General features: G+C 24.6%; 1 protein-coding gene across 5 annotated transcripts in view; it reads left to right on the plus strand.

The window, feature by feature from the left end:
• LOC129614023 (NACHT and WD repeat domain-containing protein 2) overlaps positions 1 to 12,496 on the plus strand; it is a 28,509-nt gene extending 16,013 nt beyond the window's left edge. The window contains exons 7-20 of one of the 5 annotated variants that reach the window (XM_055528391.1): positions 727 to 1,168; positions 1,253 to 1,453; positions 1,984 to 2,726; positions 2,803 to 2,908; positions 3,005 to 3,397; positions 3,469 to 3,779; positions 3,845 to 3,948; positions 4,008 to 4,195; positions 4,250 to 4,794; positions 4,871 to 5,235; positions 10,675 to 10,874; positions 10,953 to 11,122; positions 11,508 to 12,034; positions 12,368 to 12,496. In XM_055528391.1, the coding sequence (XP_055384366.1) occupies positions 727 to 1,168; positions 1,253 to 1,453; positions 1,984 to 2,726; positions 2,803 to 2,908; positions 3,005 to 3,397; positions 3,469 to 3,779; positions 3,845 to 3,948; positions 4,008 to 4,195; positions 4,250 to 4,794; positions 4,871 to 5,235; positions 10,675 to 10,874; positions 10,953 to 11,122; positions 11,508 to 11,991 (4,252 nt within the window). In that variant the 3' untranslated portion in view covers positions 11,992 to 12,034; positions 12,368 to 12,496. Of the gene's footprint in view, positions 1 to 726; positions 1,169 to 1,252; positions 1,454 to 1,983; positions 2,727 to 2,802; positions 2,909 to 3,004; positions 3,398 to 3,468; positions 3,780 to 3,844; positions 3,949 to 4,007; positions 4,196 to 4,249; positions 4,795 to 4,870; positions 5,236 to 7,148; positions 7,349 to 7,520; positions 7,691 to 7,815; positions 8,453 to 8,781; positions 8,976 to 9,567; positions 9,738 to 9,861; positions 10,413 to 10,674; positions 10,875 to 10,952; positions 11,123 to 11,507; positions 12,074 to 12,367 lie in introns of those variants that run through there. The other 4 variants (XM_055528390.1, XM_055528389.1, XM_055528392.1 and 1 more) reach the window with 4 other exon arrangements.
• Positions 12,497 to 15,051: the final 2,555 nt, after the last annotated feature.

Below are 15,051 nucleotides of genomic sequence, written 5' to 3' on the forward strand. Positions count from 1 at the left end.
TACTTTGAAGGAAAAAATTTCATGTTGCATTAACAAAAATTAATCAAAATAAATTTCTAAATTTGACTTTGATTTACATAAGAATTGCATACTTATATATATATGTATATGTAAATACATAAAATACATATATATAGTGAGACATAAAATTGTAGCTGCACTTTTGCTATATTTGCGAGAATCTATAATGTAATTGGAGAAAATATATAAAGCAACCAAAAGCAATGACACAGCGCAACGTTTTCTTCAACTTCTTTTTGTTTTTCTTGAAACGTGCATGAATATTTTTTATAAATATTTATAAATTATTATATATATTATAATAAAAATAACAATTTTATATATATATATAAATAAAGTCACCATAATACGAGTATATTATTATATAAATATAAAACACCGTTCAAATGTGGATTGTGATGGCCGAAAAAAATTATTTAATCAGCATGGCTCAGCATGTGAACAATGGCATGTGATATTGTGTGTAAATACAAAATTTTAAGTGTGAAATGAAAAAATTCAATTTTTCAATTTTAAATAATTTTGCAATTTTTTTTTTAATTTATATTTAAATTTTCTTATATATTTAATTATATAAAAATAAATAATTATTCAATATTTATTGTTTATTTTCGATTGTATATACAAATATTATATATATGTACCTTTCATTATAGTATTATTATATAAATAATTTTATATATACTTACATATCATATGAAATAGATACACTGTTGAATGGATTGGACGTGAAGGTTTAGATATTGAAACTCATGAAGAATATTTAAATCATTTTATTGCACATTTTTACAAGAATATCGTTAAATTGGTTGATCGGGCAATGCGTAAGGAGGATTCAAGTGCACAAGGACAAATTGTTACAGAAATTTTACAACATTTACATGCATGTAATAATTCAGTTAAAGTATTTTATGGTAGAGAGGAAAGTTTGGAAAGAATTCAAAATTATATGCTTGGGGATTCTGACAAACCGTTAGTATTATATGGTGAAGGTGGTTGTGGTAAAACATCAATGTTAGCAAAAAGTGCAGCATTAGTAGCAAGAGAATGGTTTTTAGGAAAGAAACCAATTAATATTATAAGATTTTTAGGTACAACACCAGACTCAAGTACACTTACACCAACATTAATTTCGATTTGTCAACAGGTATTTGTTTTTCTATGCAAATACAATAAATTTAATATTAAACTTTAAATAAAATTTTAATATTATTTTAATATCTCATTTTAGATTTCATATAATTATATGTTGCCATTTGAAAATATACCCGATGATTTAGTGCCATTAACAGCACATTTTAAACAACTCTTAACATACGCATCTGAAAATCAACCTTTAACATTATATTTGGATTCGGTAGATCAATTGTGCGGAACACAAGATGCTAATAAAGTATCATGGATACCAACAAGATTACCACCAAATTGTAAGGTGGGTAAATTGTTACTCGTATACTTATATAAATTAATAAGTGATTTTGGGATGAATTAAGTAATGTTGCACTTGTGGTTTTATATTATTTGTTGATACTTAAAAATTCATATTTGCCGTATTGAATAATTTAATTGGGGATCTTTTTCTAATTCAAGACGTCAGGCCCAATGATATAGTGCTGTATAGGTTGAAAATCTAATTCGGAGATTTTTTCTTTTTAAATAGAAGCATATGATGTAAGTTAATAGCAAAACTTAATTATCGTTCGTTCCCTCACCACTTTATCTATAATAGTGTCAATTATTCGGATGAAATTGCAAATTATATGGATGAATTATTTTCTCACATTTACTATACCTTCCAAAACATATTTTTTAAAAAATTATTAGAGAATTCAAAAGTCTTTATTTTCTTAAAATTTTAATCATAATTGGCTATTATGAAAATAGTAAGCATTTACATTTAATATAAAAAACAATAATATTTTTTTAGTTTTTTAGTTTTTAATTTAAAATTCCTTTTTTTAGATTATTATATCATGTGCAAATGAAGAAAATAATCCGACCGTATCACAAGAATATCATGTTCTTCGTAAAATGATTGATGTCGATGAGAATTTCATTGAAGTAACAGCTCTCGGTGAAGAGTTGGCAATGAATGTAATAAAAATGTGGATGAAAACAGCATGCCGCGATTTAAATAATTATCAATGGCGTTTAGTTGCTAATGCTATAAGTAAATGTTCGTTACCGATCTTTGTAAAATTGGTTTTCGCTGAAATATGTAGATGGCGTAGTTATACTCGACCTCAGGAAACACATTTAGCATCAAACGTTATGGATTCAATTATGATGTTATTTGAACGTATTGAAAAGCAACATGGTCGTTTACTTGTATTTCATGCTCTTGCCTATATAACAGCAGCAAAATCTGGTCTTTCTGAAAATGAACTTGAAGATTTAATATCATTAGATGATAAGGTTTTAGATGATGTCTACCAGTATCATATGCCACCAGTTAGAAGAATTCCACCATTGTTATGGACACGTATTAGAAATGATTTACCAAATTACTTAAGTGAACGTGAAGCCGATGGTGTTAATGTTATGAATTGGTATCATAGACAATTTCGTGATACTGCTAAAGAGAGATACTTTAAAAATATGAATATGGCAATGTATTTCCATTCTATGACAGCTGACTATTATCTTGGCATTTGGGGTGGTGGTAATCCTAAACCATTTAAATATACAGAAATTCAAAGGCATAGGTAATTATTTTCAATTATTAAGTATTTTAAAATTTTATGTAAAAATTGAAATTAAAAATGTAAAATATTATTTTAGATTTAATTTAACAGAAAAAGAAGGTTCAGCTGATAGAAAAGTTCCAGTTCAACCATTGGTATTTTATAACAAAGAGGGCAAGGTCACAAGATACAATTTGCGTAAGGTATATGCGCAAAATCCTATAAACATAAATCAAATTTTTAATTTAAATTTTCAAAACTTGGATTTAACTTTCACTTTTATTGTATTTTATAACCAGTTTGGTGAACTTCCATTTCATTTAGTTCGATCACGAAGATTTAGAGATTTATATGAAAATGTATTATTTAATTACGATTGGTTACATGCAAAGTTATCAAGTTGCCCATTACAAGCTGTGTTAGCAGATTTTGAAGATGCATCTGTTCATTGTGATGATAAAGAATCAAAACGTGAACTTATGTTAGTAGCCGATGCTCTACGTTTGGGTGGTGCAATTTTAGGTGAACATCCAGATATGTTAGCGCCACAGTTAATTGGACGATTATTGCCTGAAATTGGTGGTAATCCAAATATTAAAATGTTATTAAGAGCCTGTGATAAAAATGGTATAAAAGATTGTGCGCTTATACCAGTTAATCATTGCTTACACACACCAGGTGGTCCACTTAAGGTTATAAAAAATGATATTTAATTCCATCTAAAGATTTAATATGTTAATCCTTGTTCCTTTTTGTTTTCTAGTATTCATTAGAAGGCCATCAATTTGCAGTATTTCAATTTTGTTTGACTAGTGATTATCGATATATGGTATCAATTTCAACACATTTCATTACTTTTGATTTATCAACATCAGATTTGACAAGAGATGTTAATCCTGGTATTGAAGGTATTATGCAACAGCTTGTTTTGAGTCCAGATAATAAATGGGCAGCAGCATATTCTAATAATAATCAAACGGTTCTACTGAATATGCTTTCAAGTGAATTCGTTGTTATTGAAAATCCATTTGAAGCTGATGAAAATGTTACTGGTGTATTCCTATTGAACAATAGGTAAATTTGGTATTGGATGAGAGTTTTATTCTGAGTTATCCACTTTTTTTTTATTTAAAAATAAGTCTTTTTATTAATACACATTTGAAATGGGCACGTTTCGATATGAGAGGAAACTTAGCAAAGCGTTTCGAGTCACCAAAAGATGCTGAAGGATGGCAATTATTATGTAATTTGTTTTATTATTACAAATTTTAAAATAAAAAATAAATGAATTTTACATTTTAGATATGGAATTTCTGAATCAAAGTGAATATTTCGCCGTTTACTGGTCGGGAAAAATCGCTGAAACACAATTGCGTGTTGATTCTGTGAAAAAGACTGGCGAAGCTTTGCCAGTTTATTGTCATAGTGCTATGGTTATGAACAAAAAACGCGATAAAATGTATTGTTGCACAAATGATGCCACTTATCAAGTAAAAAGAGCTTTAACCAAATAATTCCTTTTGTATATTCTGAAAATATTTTAGGTGAGCATTTTCAAATTTGAAAACAATGACAATAATGAAGAAAATCCTCATAGTTGGACTTATAAAAAAGATTTACCACGTTATGATAATGATGAAAAAGAAATGCTTTTACAATTGAAATTAGATCAACATGATAGATTTTTGCTTGGAACTGCTGGTAAAGGTTTCGTTGTTTGGGATTTATCAAAACCTGGACCAGAAAATTTATCAGTAGGGGCAATGTATTTACCTTTACCACATGGTGTACGTAATATAACAACAAAGATGATGCAATCGAATTCAATAATGATCAGTTCAAAACTAAATTATGCTGTGGCTGGAGTAAGAAAAAATTTATATGTTTGGGATTTGAGAACAAAAATGTTAGCAAAAATTTTGGATGCACATTTTGGCCGTATAATACAATTGGAAGCACTAACAATTGGTAACTGGAATAGTGTTATAACATCGTCAATTGATCGCTCTGTTAAGGTGTGGAATATTAATAATATTTTCGAAAAAGTTCATGTCATTGATCGACATGAATTACCAATTGATAATATAAGGTTGTTTTTTTTTCCTATTTTAAAATTTACTATAAAATTCTTTACAATATTTAATTTTTTTTCTGTACAATTTTAGTTTATCTCAATTAAATTTAGCAGCCACAGTTACAAGAAGTTGTGTTGGAATATGGGATATAAGATCTGGACGTTTACTATCAAAATTAGCTGATAGTCCATTAGGTGCAATTGTAACACATGCTGAAATAACACCCGATGGAAAATATGTTATTTCGTCAGAGACAGGGAAATTTTTAATATGGAATCGTGTCTCTGAACAAGTAATATTTCGTGATGATCAACCTGGAATTCAACAAATTACATTCCTTGAAGATGGCTATAAAGTTATGACTGTTTCAGTACCAAATATAAATACGAAACCAGAAGCAGGAAATGATGATGCAAATAAATTGACGGCAATTACAACGGTTCGAACTATTCCAGGTGAATTTTTTTTTTTGAAAAACAATATTTCTTCCTTTTTTGTATAAAGTTGTTAATTAATTATGCTGGATTTTTCTTCAACTTATGAATTCAACACATACTTTAATTTTGTTGACAAAGCTTTGCCTATAAAAATGAAAAAAGTCGTCAAGTGTATTTCGTAGAATTGATTAACGATCTCAATATGAATTGTTATTCGTTTTATTGATAAGGGACTAAGCTATTTAGGTTGTAATTATTAAGAAATGGGTTTTAATATTTTTTATTAAAATTGTGACTCACAAAAGACAGTTTTTAAGAAATTTTATTTAAAATTAATGTTTGAGAAAATAAAATGTTTAATATTTTCATTTTGGAAAAGTTAAAAATCTCTGGAAAACTGTTCAAAAAATTATGAGGTTAAGTTGTTTTTGAAAGTTTACCTAAAATTATTCAATAAACTTGTGTAATATGCAGCAACATTAAGTGTGTACCTATAATTTAGATTTTAATTTTATACTAAAAATGAAATTTAATTTTAAAGTTCAATCTATTACAAAATAGAAACATTTATATAAATTATATAAATTTGTTTATAATAATGCTAAACAAATAATTTAAAAAAAAGTTTTGTGTTATATTCAATTAAAAATAGTAGTGTTTGCATAACAGAGTGCGAATCTCTATAAGATACTTTCAACAGGTAAACTATATACCCCACTATAGTAATTAGAAAATGTTAGTTAAAGTTGTAAATAAATATATTGTTACAAAATGAGTACTTAAAGATCCCTCAATTTCATTTAGCACTCCAAGCATATAGAAAACTGTGTATGTTTATATGTATAATGAATCCCTTTCGGAAAAACATCATTTACCATTCATGATATCATCATATTGTATATTATACCTTTTCCTTGTATATTGAACAATTTCATTAAAATGAAAATTCAGAAATCATTAATTTTTTTAACATTATTTCATCAACATTATTAAGATTTCAATCATTAAAATCATTAACGAAAACTCTTTCAAAATTATTCCATTCAGAATACTATAATATAATTTAATAACAAGTTTTCACACAGTTAGTTAGAATTAAGATACGGTAACTTGAAATTCGAATCGAATTTTACTTTGAATGCAGTTTCGTACCCTTTTTTTACCCTTTAATTTATATTGTTCTTTCTTATTTGAATTACTATAGTAGATGGTCTCAATTATATTGAATTGGTCTCAATAAATTAAATTTTTTTGTACAATTTTAAAGCACCAAAAATAATTACGAAAATTGAGTCCACTTTAAGAGTAAAGAGGTTCTTACACCTTTAAAATTTTCAATTTTCATATTAAGAATGTCGTTTTACAGATATTGTTATACAATTGCTTCATTTCAATAATTTTTTGTATTTCCTGAATATAAAAGTAAATATTTAAAAATTCAGTCATATTGATAACTGTTTATAATATATTCCTATCTGTATTAGTTAATTGATATACGTAGTTTCTTTTTTATATATATGTTATAAACATCATTAGAGGGCATACTAAATGATTATACACATAACAATCATAATCTACCAACAAACAGTATACTCTTTATATAATGTAAATATAAATTCAACTACATTAATATTCTTCAACCAAAATAAATTTCATTGTATATTTTCTTTTTAATAATAAATTATACTTATATATAGTATTATAAAAAAAATTATTCAAAATAAAGCTAATTTTTATTAGCTGGCGATGTTAGTTCTATTTATACTACATTTTTAAGCTGAATGAACTAATGAATTTAATTAATTTTAAATTTGTTGTAAAATATGTTGTAAAATGTAGTAATTTATAATATCGTTCAAAATAAATAATGTAGCAAACTAAATTACATTAAATTAAACAAACCCTGAAATAAATATTTTTATATATTTTAGATGGAGCTATACAATTTCGATTTGAATATCCGATACGTGTAATAGCTGGTTTATCATTTCGAAAATCTGTGATTTCAGCTGATGAAAGTTTTATAATTGTTTGTACAATTGACAAGAGTAACAAAGATTGTTTAGCAGTTTATGATGCTACAACCGGTAATCATGTATCAAAAATTTTATTAAAAGGATGTTATGTTAAGGTAAGAGATGTTTATCCCTTTTAAAACTTAATCTACAAATATTTGGTTTTTAAAAATAACTTTTCGACTAAGTTTCAAAATTTAACAAATAACATACCATTTAAGAGGAATATATTTTTTAAGTAGGTATGCTGTTAAATTAAATTTAAGAATTTAATATTTTTATTTTTAGGATATACTTTTTATGGTTCCGATGCCACACAGAGCTAATCAAGTTTCAATTATAAATAGCGAAAAAGGTATTATTATGGATATTAAATCAAAGCAAAGAGTACGAACTATTATGAAATGGGGAGGTAATATAACAACTGATGGAAAATTCGGACTTTATGCACCTTCTCGGTAATTTACAATTACATGTTTATACTTTATAATATTATACAGAGATATAGAAACAGATATTAATTTTGTAAAGTGCATATAAATATATAAATAAAATAAATGTATAATTAATTAATTATTTATAGAGGCGGTTTAGAATTATTAGAATTACGAAAAGGAACAACAGTTCAAACTTATATACCAAAAGTTGCAGAAGGTGTATTCTCTGTTATATGTCTATTTACAGAAAATGATGAATATGTTTGTTATTATCATAGTGGTAAAAAAAGTATTCGAGTATTTAGAACTCATGATTGCACTTTGGTATCAAATTATCGTTTACAAGCAGAATTAACAGCAATTAAAAGTAGTAAAGATGGTCGTTCATTAGTATTGGGAACGGTTGATGGTTGTATGTCAGTTCTTGCAATTGCTGATCCAATTATACCAGATGTTGCTGAATATTTAAGTGAATTACCGTCACGCGATGAAAATTGGAAAATTAAAATAGCAAAAGCTAAAGCAAGAATTGGTTTTAAAGCTGCAATACGTGTTGCAAAAATTTCAACTCGTGTTAGTCGTAGTAAGCAAAATTTATTAGATAGAAATGGAAATGAAAACAATTTGGAAAATGATGAAAATAAAATTGAAGAAAAGGAAGTAGTCGAATGAATTTGTTATTAGAAAAATTGTTTAATAGTTTTTTATTTGTTTTCTTCTTAAAATAGTTGTTTAAAACCTTATTAATTTGTTATTTAAATAATTTGTATTTATATTTTATTTAAATTTTATGCATAGGTTAGAAAAATGTTTAAGCAAAAAAAAAAATATTTTTATTATTTTGATGATTGAAAAATAAATAACAATAAAAAGTAGCTAGTTGAAAAATTGTGTTAAATAACTTTTTTTCTCCTATAGATTTTTAAAATAATTAAATAACTTTTATTTTTATGAAAATTTTATTATGCGAAAATCTAAAAATTGTATATGTAAGTATACATTTTAATGCACTCCCATAGTACACAAAACTATAATACAATTTTAATAATTTCTATATTTATTTGGTAAGTGGAAAACAATTTTTTTTTTAAATTTTTGCAATTTTATTTTAGATGGAACAAATCAATTTACATTCGAATATATAACAAAAGTAGCTCAAGGTATACCATTTCGGAAAGCTGTAATTTCATCAGATGAAAATTTTTTAATTGTATGTACCGTTGATAAGAAAAACAATAAAGATTGTATTGGAGTTTATGATGCTGGGAATGGTGATTTTATATCTAAAATGTCGTGTTTTATTAAAGTAAGTATAAATTAAATATTTTTTTATAAGTCATTTAACACGAAATTCCATGAGAAATTTTAGAGGATTGTATGAAAAAGACATTTAAATATTTTGGTCATTTTTCAATTGAATTGAAATGCAATAATTGTTCTGAATAAATAGTGGTAAAAATGTAATAAGACTGTAAAAATAATTTAAACTTTAAATCTGCTAGCTGGAAACTATAACTTAAAGTATAATTTTCATTAACTCAACAAATTATTTTTCATTTAAATTATATTGCATTATTCAAAACCGCAAGATCTATGTACAAAATGTATCATGTTCGATAAATCTTTGCTATTCCGTTTCTAAAATTTCTAGCTATTTTTGACAACTTAAGAATTATATCTGAATCATTGAAAATTATTATCATTTAATGATTGTTCAGAAGATTTTTCATAAAATTAATTTATTTAAAACTTCAAACTTGTATTATGCTAACATATAAATAGCTATAAATTCAGTAAATTAAAAAAATTTTCAATTTAAACTTTCTCTTTAATATTAATTTTAAAATTACATCCTAATTCTAAAATTGAAAATGTTAATATAAAACTTATATATGCAGAATGTTCAATTCATGGTACCAATGCCAAGAAAACCTCATTTAGTTGCGATGGTAAGCATAGATAAAAGCTGTATAGTTGACATTAAAGCAAAACAAAAATTGAAAACACTTGAAAAATGGAATGGAAATATTACTACAGATGGAAAATATGGTCTTTATGCTCCGTTTAGGTAAAATTAATATTTAACATAGACGATATTGAAAAAATTACTTGCTTATTTGAAATTTATGTATATTGATTTAAAAATTTTTGTATCTTTCTTTTTTTTTTCTTTATATTTCGTTTTTTAATAGAGGAGGTTTTGAACTTATTGATGTTCGTAAAGGCACTACAGTAAAAACTTTTATACCAAGAGTTGCAGAAGGAATCGTTACTGTACTTTCTTTGTTTACTGATAATGATGAATATGTTTGTTATTATCATACAGCTAGAAAAACAATAAGAGTTTTTAGAGTGAATGATGCAAGTATGATAGCAAATTACCGTTTACCAGCTGAACTAACATCAATAAAAAGTACTAAAGATGGTCGTTCAATAGTTTTGGGTACAGTAGATGGTAGTTTATCAGTATTAACTATTGCTGATCCTGCTATTGAAGATGTTGGAGATTTTTTGAAAGATTTACCATCACGTGATGAAAATTGGAAATTAAAAATGGCGCAAGCTAAAGCTAAAACAGAGTTTAAAGCTGCTATACGTGTAGTCAATTTAGCAAATAGTTTAAAACGACCACAAGACAATGATGAAGAGTAATATAATAGAAATTATTTATAATTATATGTAATTATGTAAATTTAATTATAAATAGTTTCTGAAATTTTATTATAATGCTATTAAAAATTGAAAAAATTGTTTAAGTTTATATTTAAAACGAAAATATTTTTTCATAATTCTTAGGTTAATGAAAAGTTAATAAAATAAAACAAGAGTTTAAAAATTTTGTTTTTTTTAATTATAATTTTTCCTATACAGTTTTTCCTACACTCTAAAAAATTTTTATTTCTTTCGCAACTGGTTTATTGTCACAATACCACAAACTATATATTGTGAATCAAATATAATTATATGTATATGTATATTTCGAAAATATTTAATTTTAATTTTAGATGGAACTATTCAATTTACTTTTGAATATAATATTCGTATGGTGGAAGGTATTCCATTTCGTAAATCTGTCATTTCATCAGATGAAAGCTTGATAATTGTGTGCACTGTTGATAAGAAAAATCATAATAAAGATGGTATTTCTATTTATGATGCAGGAAATGGTGAATTTATATCTCGTCTGGTACAATGTTTTGTAAAGGTATTTAATTATAGTTAAATTAAAAAATATTAATTTAAATAAAAAATTTGGAATTTATTTTTGTTCATTATTTTTTAGAATGTCGATTTTTTGGTAGCAATGCCAAATAAACCACACATACTAGCTGTTATAAGTATAGAAAAATGTGTTATAGTCGATCTTAAAACAAAATTAAGAATTCGTACTATTGAAAAATGGAATGGAAATATAACAAATAATGGAAAATACGGACTTTATTCGCCTACAAGGTAATTTAGTATACCCTAATGCATTTTTAATAATATTTATAAAATTATGAAAAATTATTTTAAACCTCTTTAGTTTATGCACTACATACAACACGAAGAGCAACAAAAAAATATTTTGCATATATTTAGGGGTAATTAATAAAGGTTTTCTTTATAATTTTTTCTTCGTTTTTAATTTAATTCTAATTCAATAAATAGTAATATTGTTAAGTCTTTTAAAAAAATTTTTATTATAATATTTTTAAAAAAATAAATATAATAAAATTTATGATGACCGATCATGATTTATAATATTTTTAAAGACGTTTTAAATAATTAACATTTCCATCTAAAATTTTTAATTCTTATCTAATAACAACTATATCAATATCTTTTTTCTTTATAGGGGTGGATTAGAACTTGTAGACATACGGAAAGGAAGTTTAGTGAAAACTTTTATACCAAGAGTTGCAGAAGGTATCGTTACTGTACTATCATTATTTACAGAGAATGACGAATACGTTTGTTATTATCATACATCCAAAAAAACAATAAGAATTTTTAGAATCGCCGATACAGCTATGATAGCAAATTATCGATTACCAGCTGAATTAACATCAATTAAAAGTACTAAAGATGGTCGTTCTTTAGTTTTAGGAACTGTTGACGGTTGTTTATCAGTTCTTACAATTGCTGATCCTATAATCGAAGATATTGGTGCTTATTTGAAAGATTTACCATCACGTGATGAACATTTTAAAGCAAAATTAGCAAAGAAAAAAGCAAGAAGAGGATTTAAAGCAGCTGTTGGAGTTATTAAAGTTTCCGCTCTATTAAATCGTTCAAGACAAAATTCAGTTAACAACAATAATGAAAAATCGGAACAATAAATAATTAAGTTGAAATTGAATTAAATTGAAATTCAAAGTAAATGTAAATTACAAAAAAAAAAAACTTAAAATTAATATTCAAAAAATTAATTGGCAAATAAAATATTGAATCAAAATTTTAGTTTACAATCATTAATCTATAAAATCCATAAGACTTATGAAATTAAACTAATTTGTTATTAGAAAATAATACCGATTAAAAAAACCCAAATTAATTTTTTAGCTAAATTACTTTCTTTCTCGAAAAAAATTCCTAAATCTAAATTATAATTTCGTTTTTTATAATAATACACAAAAAAAATACATGCACATTATCTAATTTTATAAAAATAAAATATTTCAGAAACATATACATAATATTATCATATTATTTTAGACGGAACAACTCAATTTACTTTTAATTTTCAAATGAGAATGGTAAAAGGTTTATCATTTCGCAAATCAGTGATTTCACAAGATGGAAATTATTTAATTGTATGTACAACCGATAAAAAGAATAATAAAGATGGTATAGCAATTTATGATGCAAAGAATGGCAGTTATATATCAATAATGTCAAGTTTAGTAAAAGTAATTTTAAATATTTTATTATTTAGTGAAATTTATAATCAAAAAATTTCAAAATTTTACAGAATGTAGAGTTGTTAATCCCAGTACCAGCAAATTCAAATTTGGTAATTATTGTTAGTGCTGTAAAATGTGTAATTATTGATATTAGAACAAGGCAGAAAATTCGAACAATTCATCAATCCGATGGCAATATTATGAAAAGTGGAAAATATGTAATTTTACCATCGCCAGAGTAATTATATTATATAATATGTTTTTGAAAAGAATTAATTTTTATACATTTTTATAGCTATTGTATAAGGCTAATTGATATACGTAAAATTCATAGTATGAATGATTGGTTATCAACAGTAAACGATGATAAAACTAATGTAATTTGTTTATTCACCGAAAATGATGAACATGCTTGCTATTATAATATATCGAATAGAACATTAAAAATTTATAGAATTGCTGATGGTATTATGATTGCAGACTTTTGGCTAGAATCAGATCTTACTGCAATTAAAAGTAGTTCAGACGGTCAACATCTTTTTTTAGCTACAGCAAATCGATATTTTTCAGTTTTTTCTATTGCTGATCCTGTAAATAGTACTTCAAACAATATAAACGGTTTATTTTCAAATGGTAAACAACCAAAAATTAAAACTAAAACAAAACAAAGCTTTCAAAAAGCTCTTCGTTTTGTTAAAGTCTCAGCAATTTTAAATCGTTCAAGACAAAATTCAATTATAAATGAAGATGATGAATACCAAATGAATAGCTTAGAATATCAATCATCAGTAGCAGATTAATATTATAAAAATTAAAATTAATTAAAATGTATTTATTAAGTTATAGTTTAAAAAATATGAACAAATATACGATATAAAATATAAATATAATTTTTTTATTTTGTTAAACAATAAAATTAAATGAGTTGGTCTTTACCCTTATTATGGAAAAGAAGTTCAAATTTTTGTTTCAAACATAATTTTTACAAAAATCTAAGGACTTCAACCTGTATAAAGAGATACATTGCGAAACAGGTTTTTTAAGTATTGTGCTGTATTATTATAGATATACAATAACTCATACAATAGGATTAAGCACATTGCTTAACCTAAGACAAAATTAATTAGTAAAACTTAAACATTTAAAAGGTAAGTTATTTGAATTTCATTATGAAATTGTTCGAAAATGGAACATTTAAGCTATGCGGAATATGCAAACATTTATATTTTGCCTTTATCTTATTTACTGCTTGATTTTAAATCATATATCAACTTAATATTTTAAGGAATTAACTAGGAATTTTTATTAATTTTAGATTAATTTAATACTTCAAGATCTTACATCATGGCTTTGAATATTACTTTTTTAAACTTAAATTAATTCGTAATTACAACGCCTCCAGTTAAATTTATGAGTGACTAGTACACATACGTTTTTGATAAATTTTCAAAAACGTATGTGTACTACGAAATAATTTCTACACATTCACCATTTGGAACATATTCACAAGCACGTTACGATCAAATACTAATTTTCGTTTCTTTAGAATCATTATCCTATCGGGCGTTATCTTTATCTGACCGGATTATAAACTTTTGCCTCTACCCTGCAAAATATTTTTAAATTAGAAATAAAAACAAATATAAATCGTAATAAGTAATATTAATTTTATTTATTAATTAAATGTATAATAATTTACTGTCATAATAAAATATTTTTTTACTTACTTTATTCTGTTTTTTTTTATATTATTTTCTTTCTTTTATGTAATTTTTTATATTAATTTCAATTTTTTTTATTTTGTTTTTTTTTTTCTGTTTTATTTTATTTTTACTTGCAGTATTTCTCATCTATAATTTGATTCTAATTAAAAAGGAACAAAAACATTAATAGTGCCTACAAAATACTCAAAGAAACAAATTATTAAATTTTTGTCTATATAATAATATAGATAGTATATATATGTATACATTTTATATGTAGTAAATACATAAAATTATTAAACTATTACTCTTTTTTTTTTATTTGTTTTCTCTTCACCTGTATATATTTTAATGGGTTCATCCTAACGAATTTCATGAATTTCTATATGTTTTCTTAAATTTTAAGATTTTGGGTATATTTCAAAAATAAAATCAATTTATATCAAAAAACATTTTCAAGTTTTGCATTTAAATGAAAAAACAAATTGTTGAATTAATTTTATATATAAATTTAATTAATTTTTAGTAATTATTATATGTACGCGTATTAATATACAAGTAAAAAATATATTAGTTATATAGTTTTGTAATGAGGACTATTAATAATTGTGAGGAATTATGTTATTCTAGTGTATAATTTATTAAAATATTAGTTAAAATAATAAATTTGAGATATACATATTCACTTCAGAGAATTACTAAAATATTCTCCTTACTGTTCTAAAACAATCCTAAACATCTAAACTCCAACAATACTGTTTTAATAAAGAGTTAAGCTTATAAGATTTTATTA

The sequence above is a fragment of the Condylostylus longicornis genome, unplaced genomic scaffold (assembly GCF_029603195.1).
Source record: "Condylostylus longicornis isolate FDR11 unplaced genomic scaffold, ASM2960319v2 ptg000100l, whole genome shotgun sequence".
In the NCBI taxonomy this organism is placed as follows: domain Eukaryota; kingdom Metazoa; phylum Arthropoda; class Insecta; order Diptera; family Dolichopodidae; genus Condylostylus; species Condylostylus longicornis.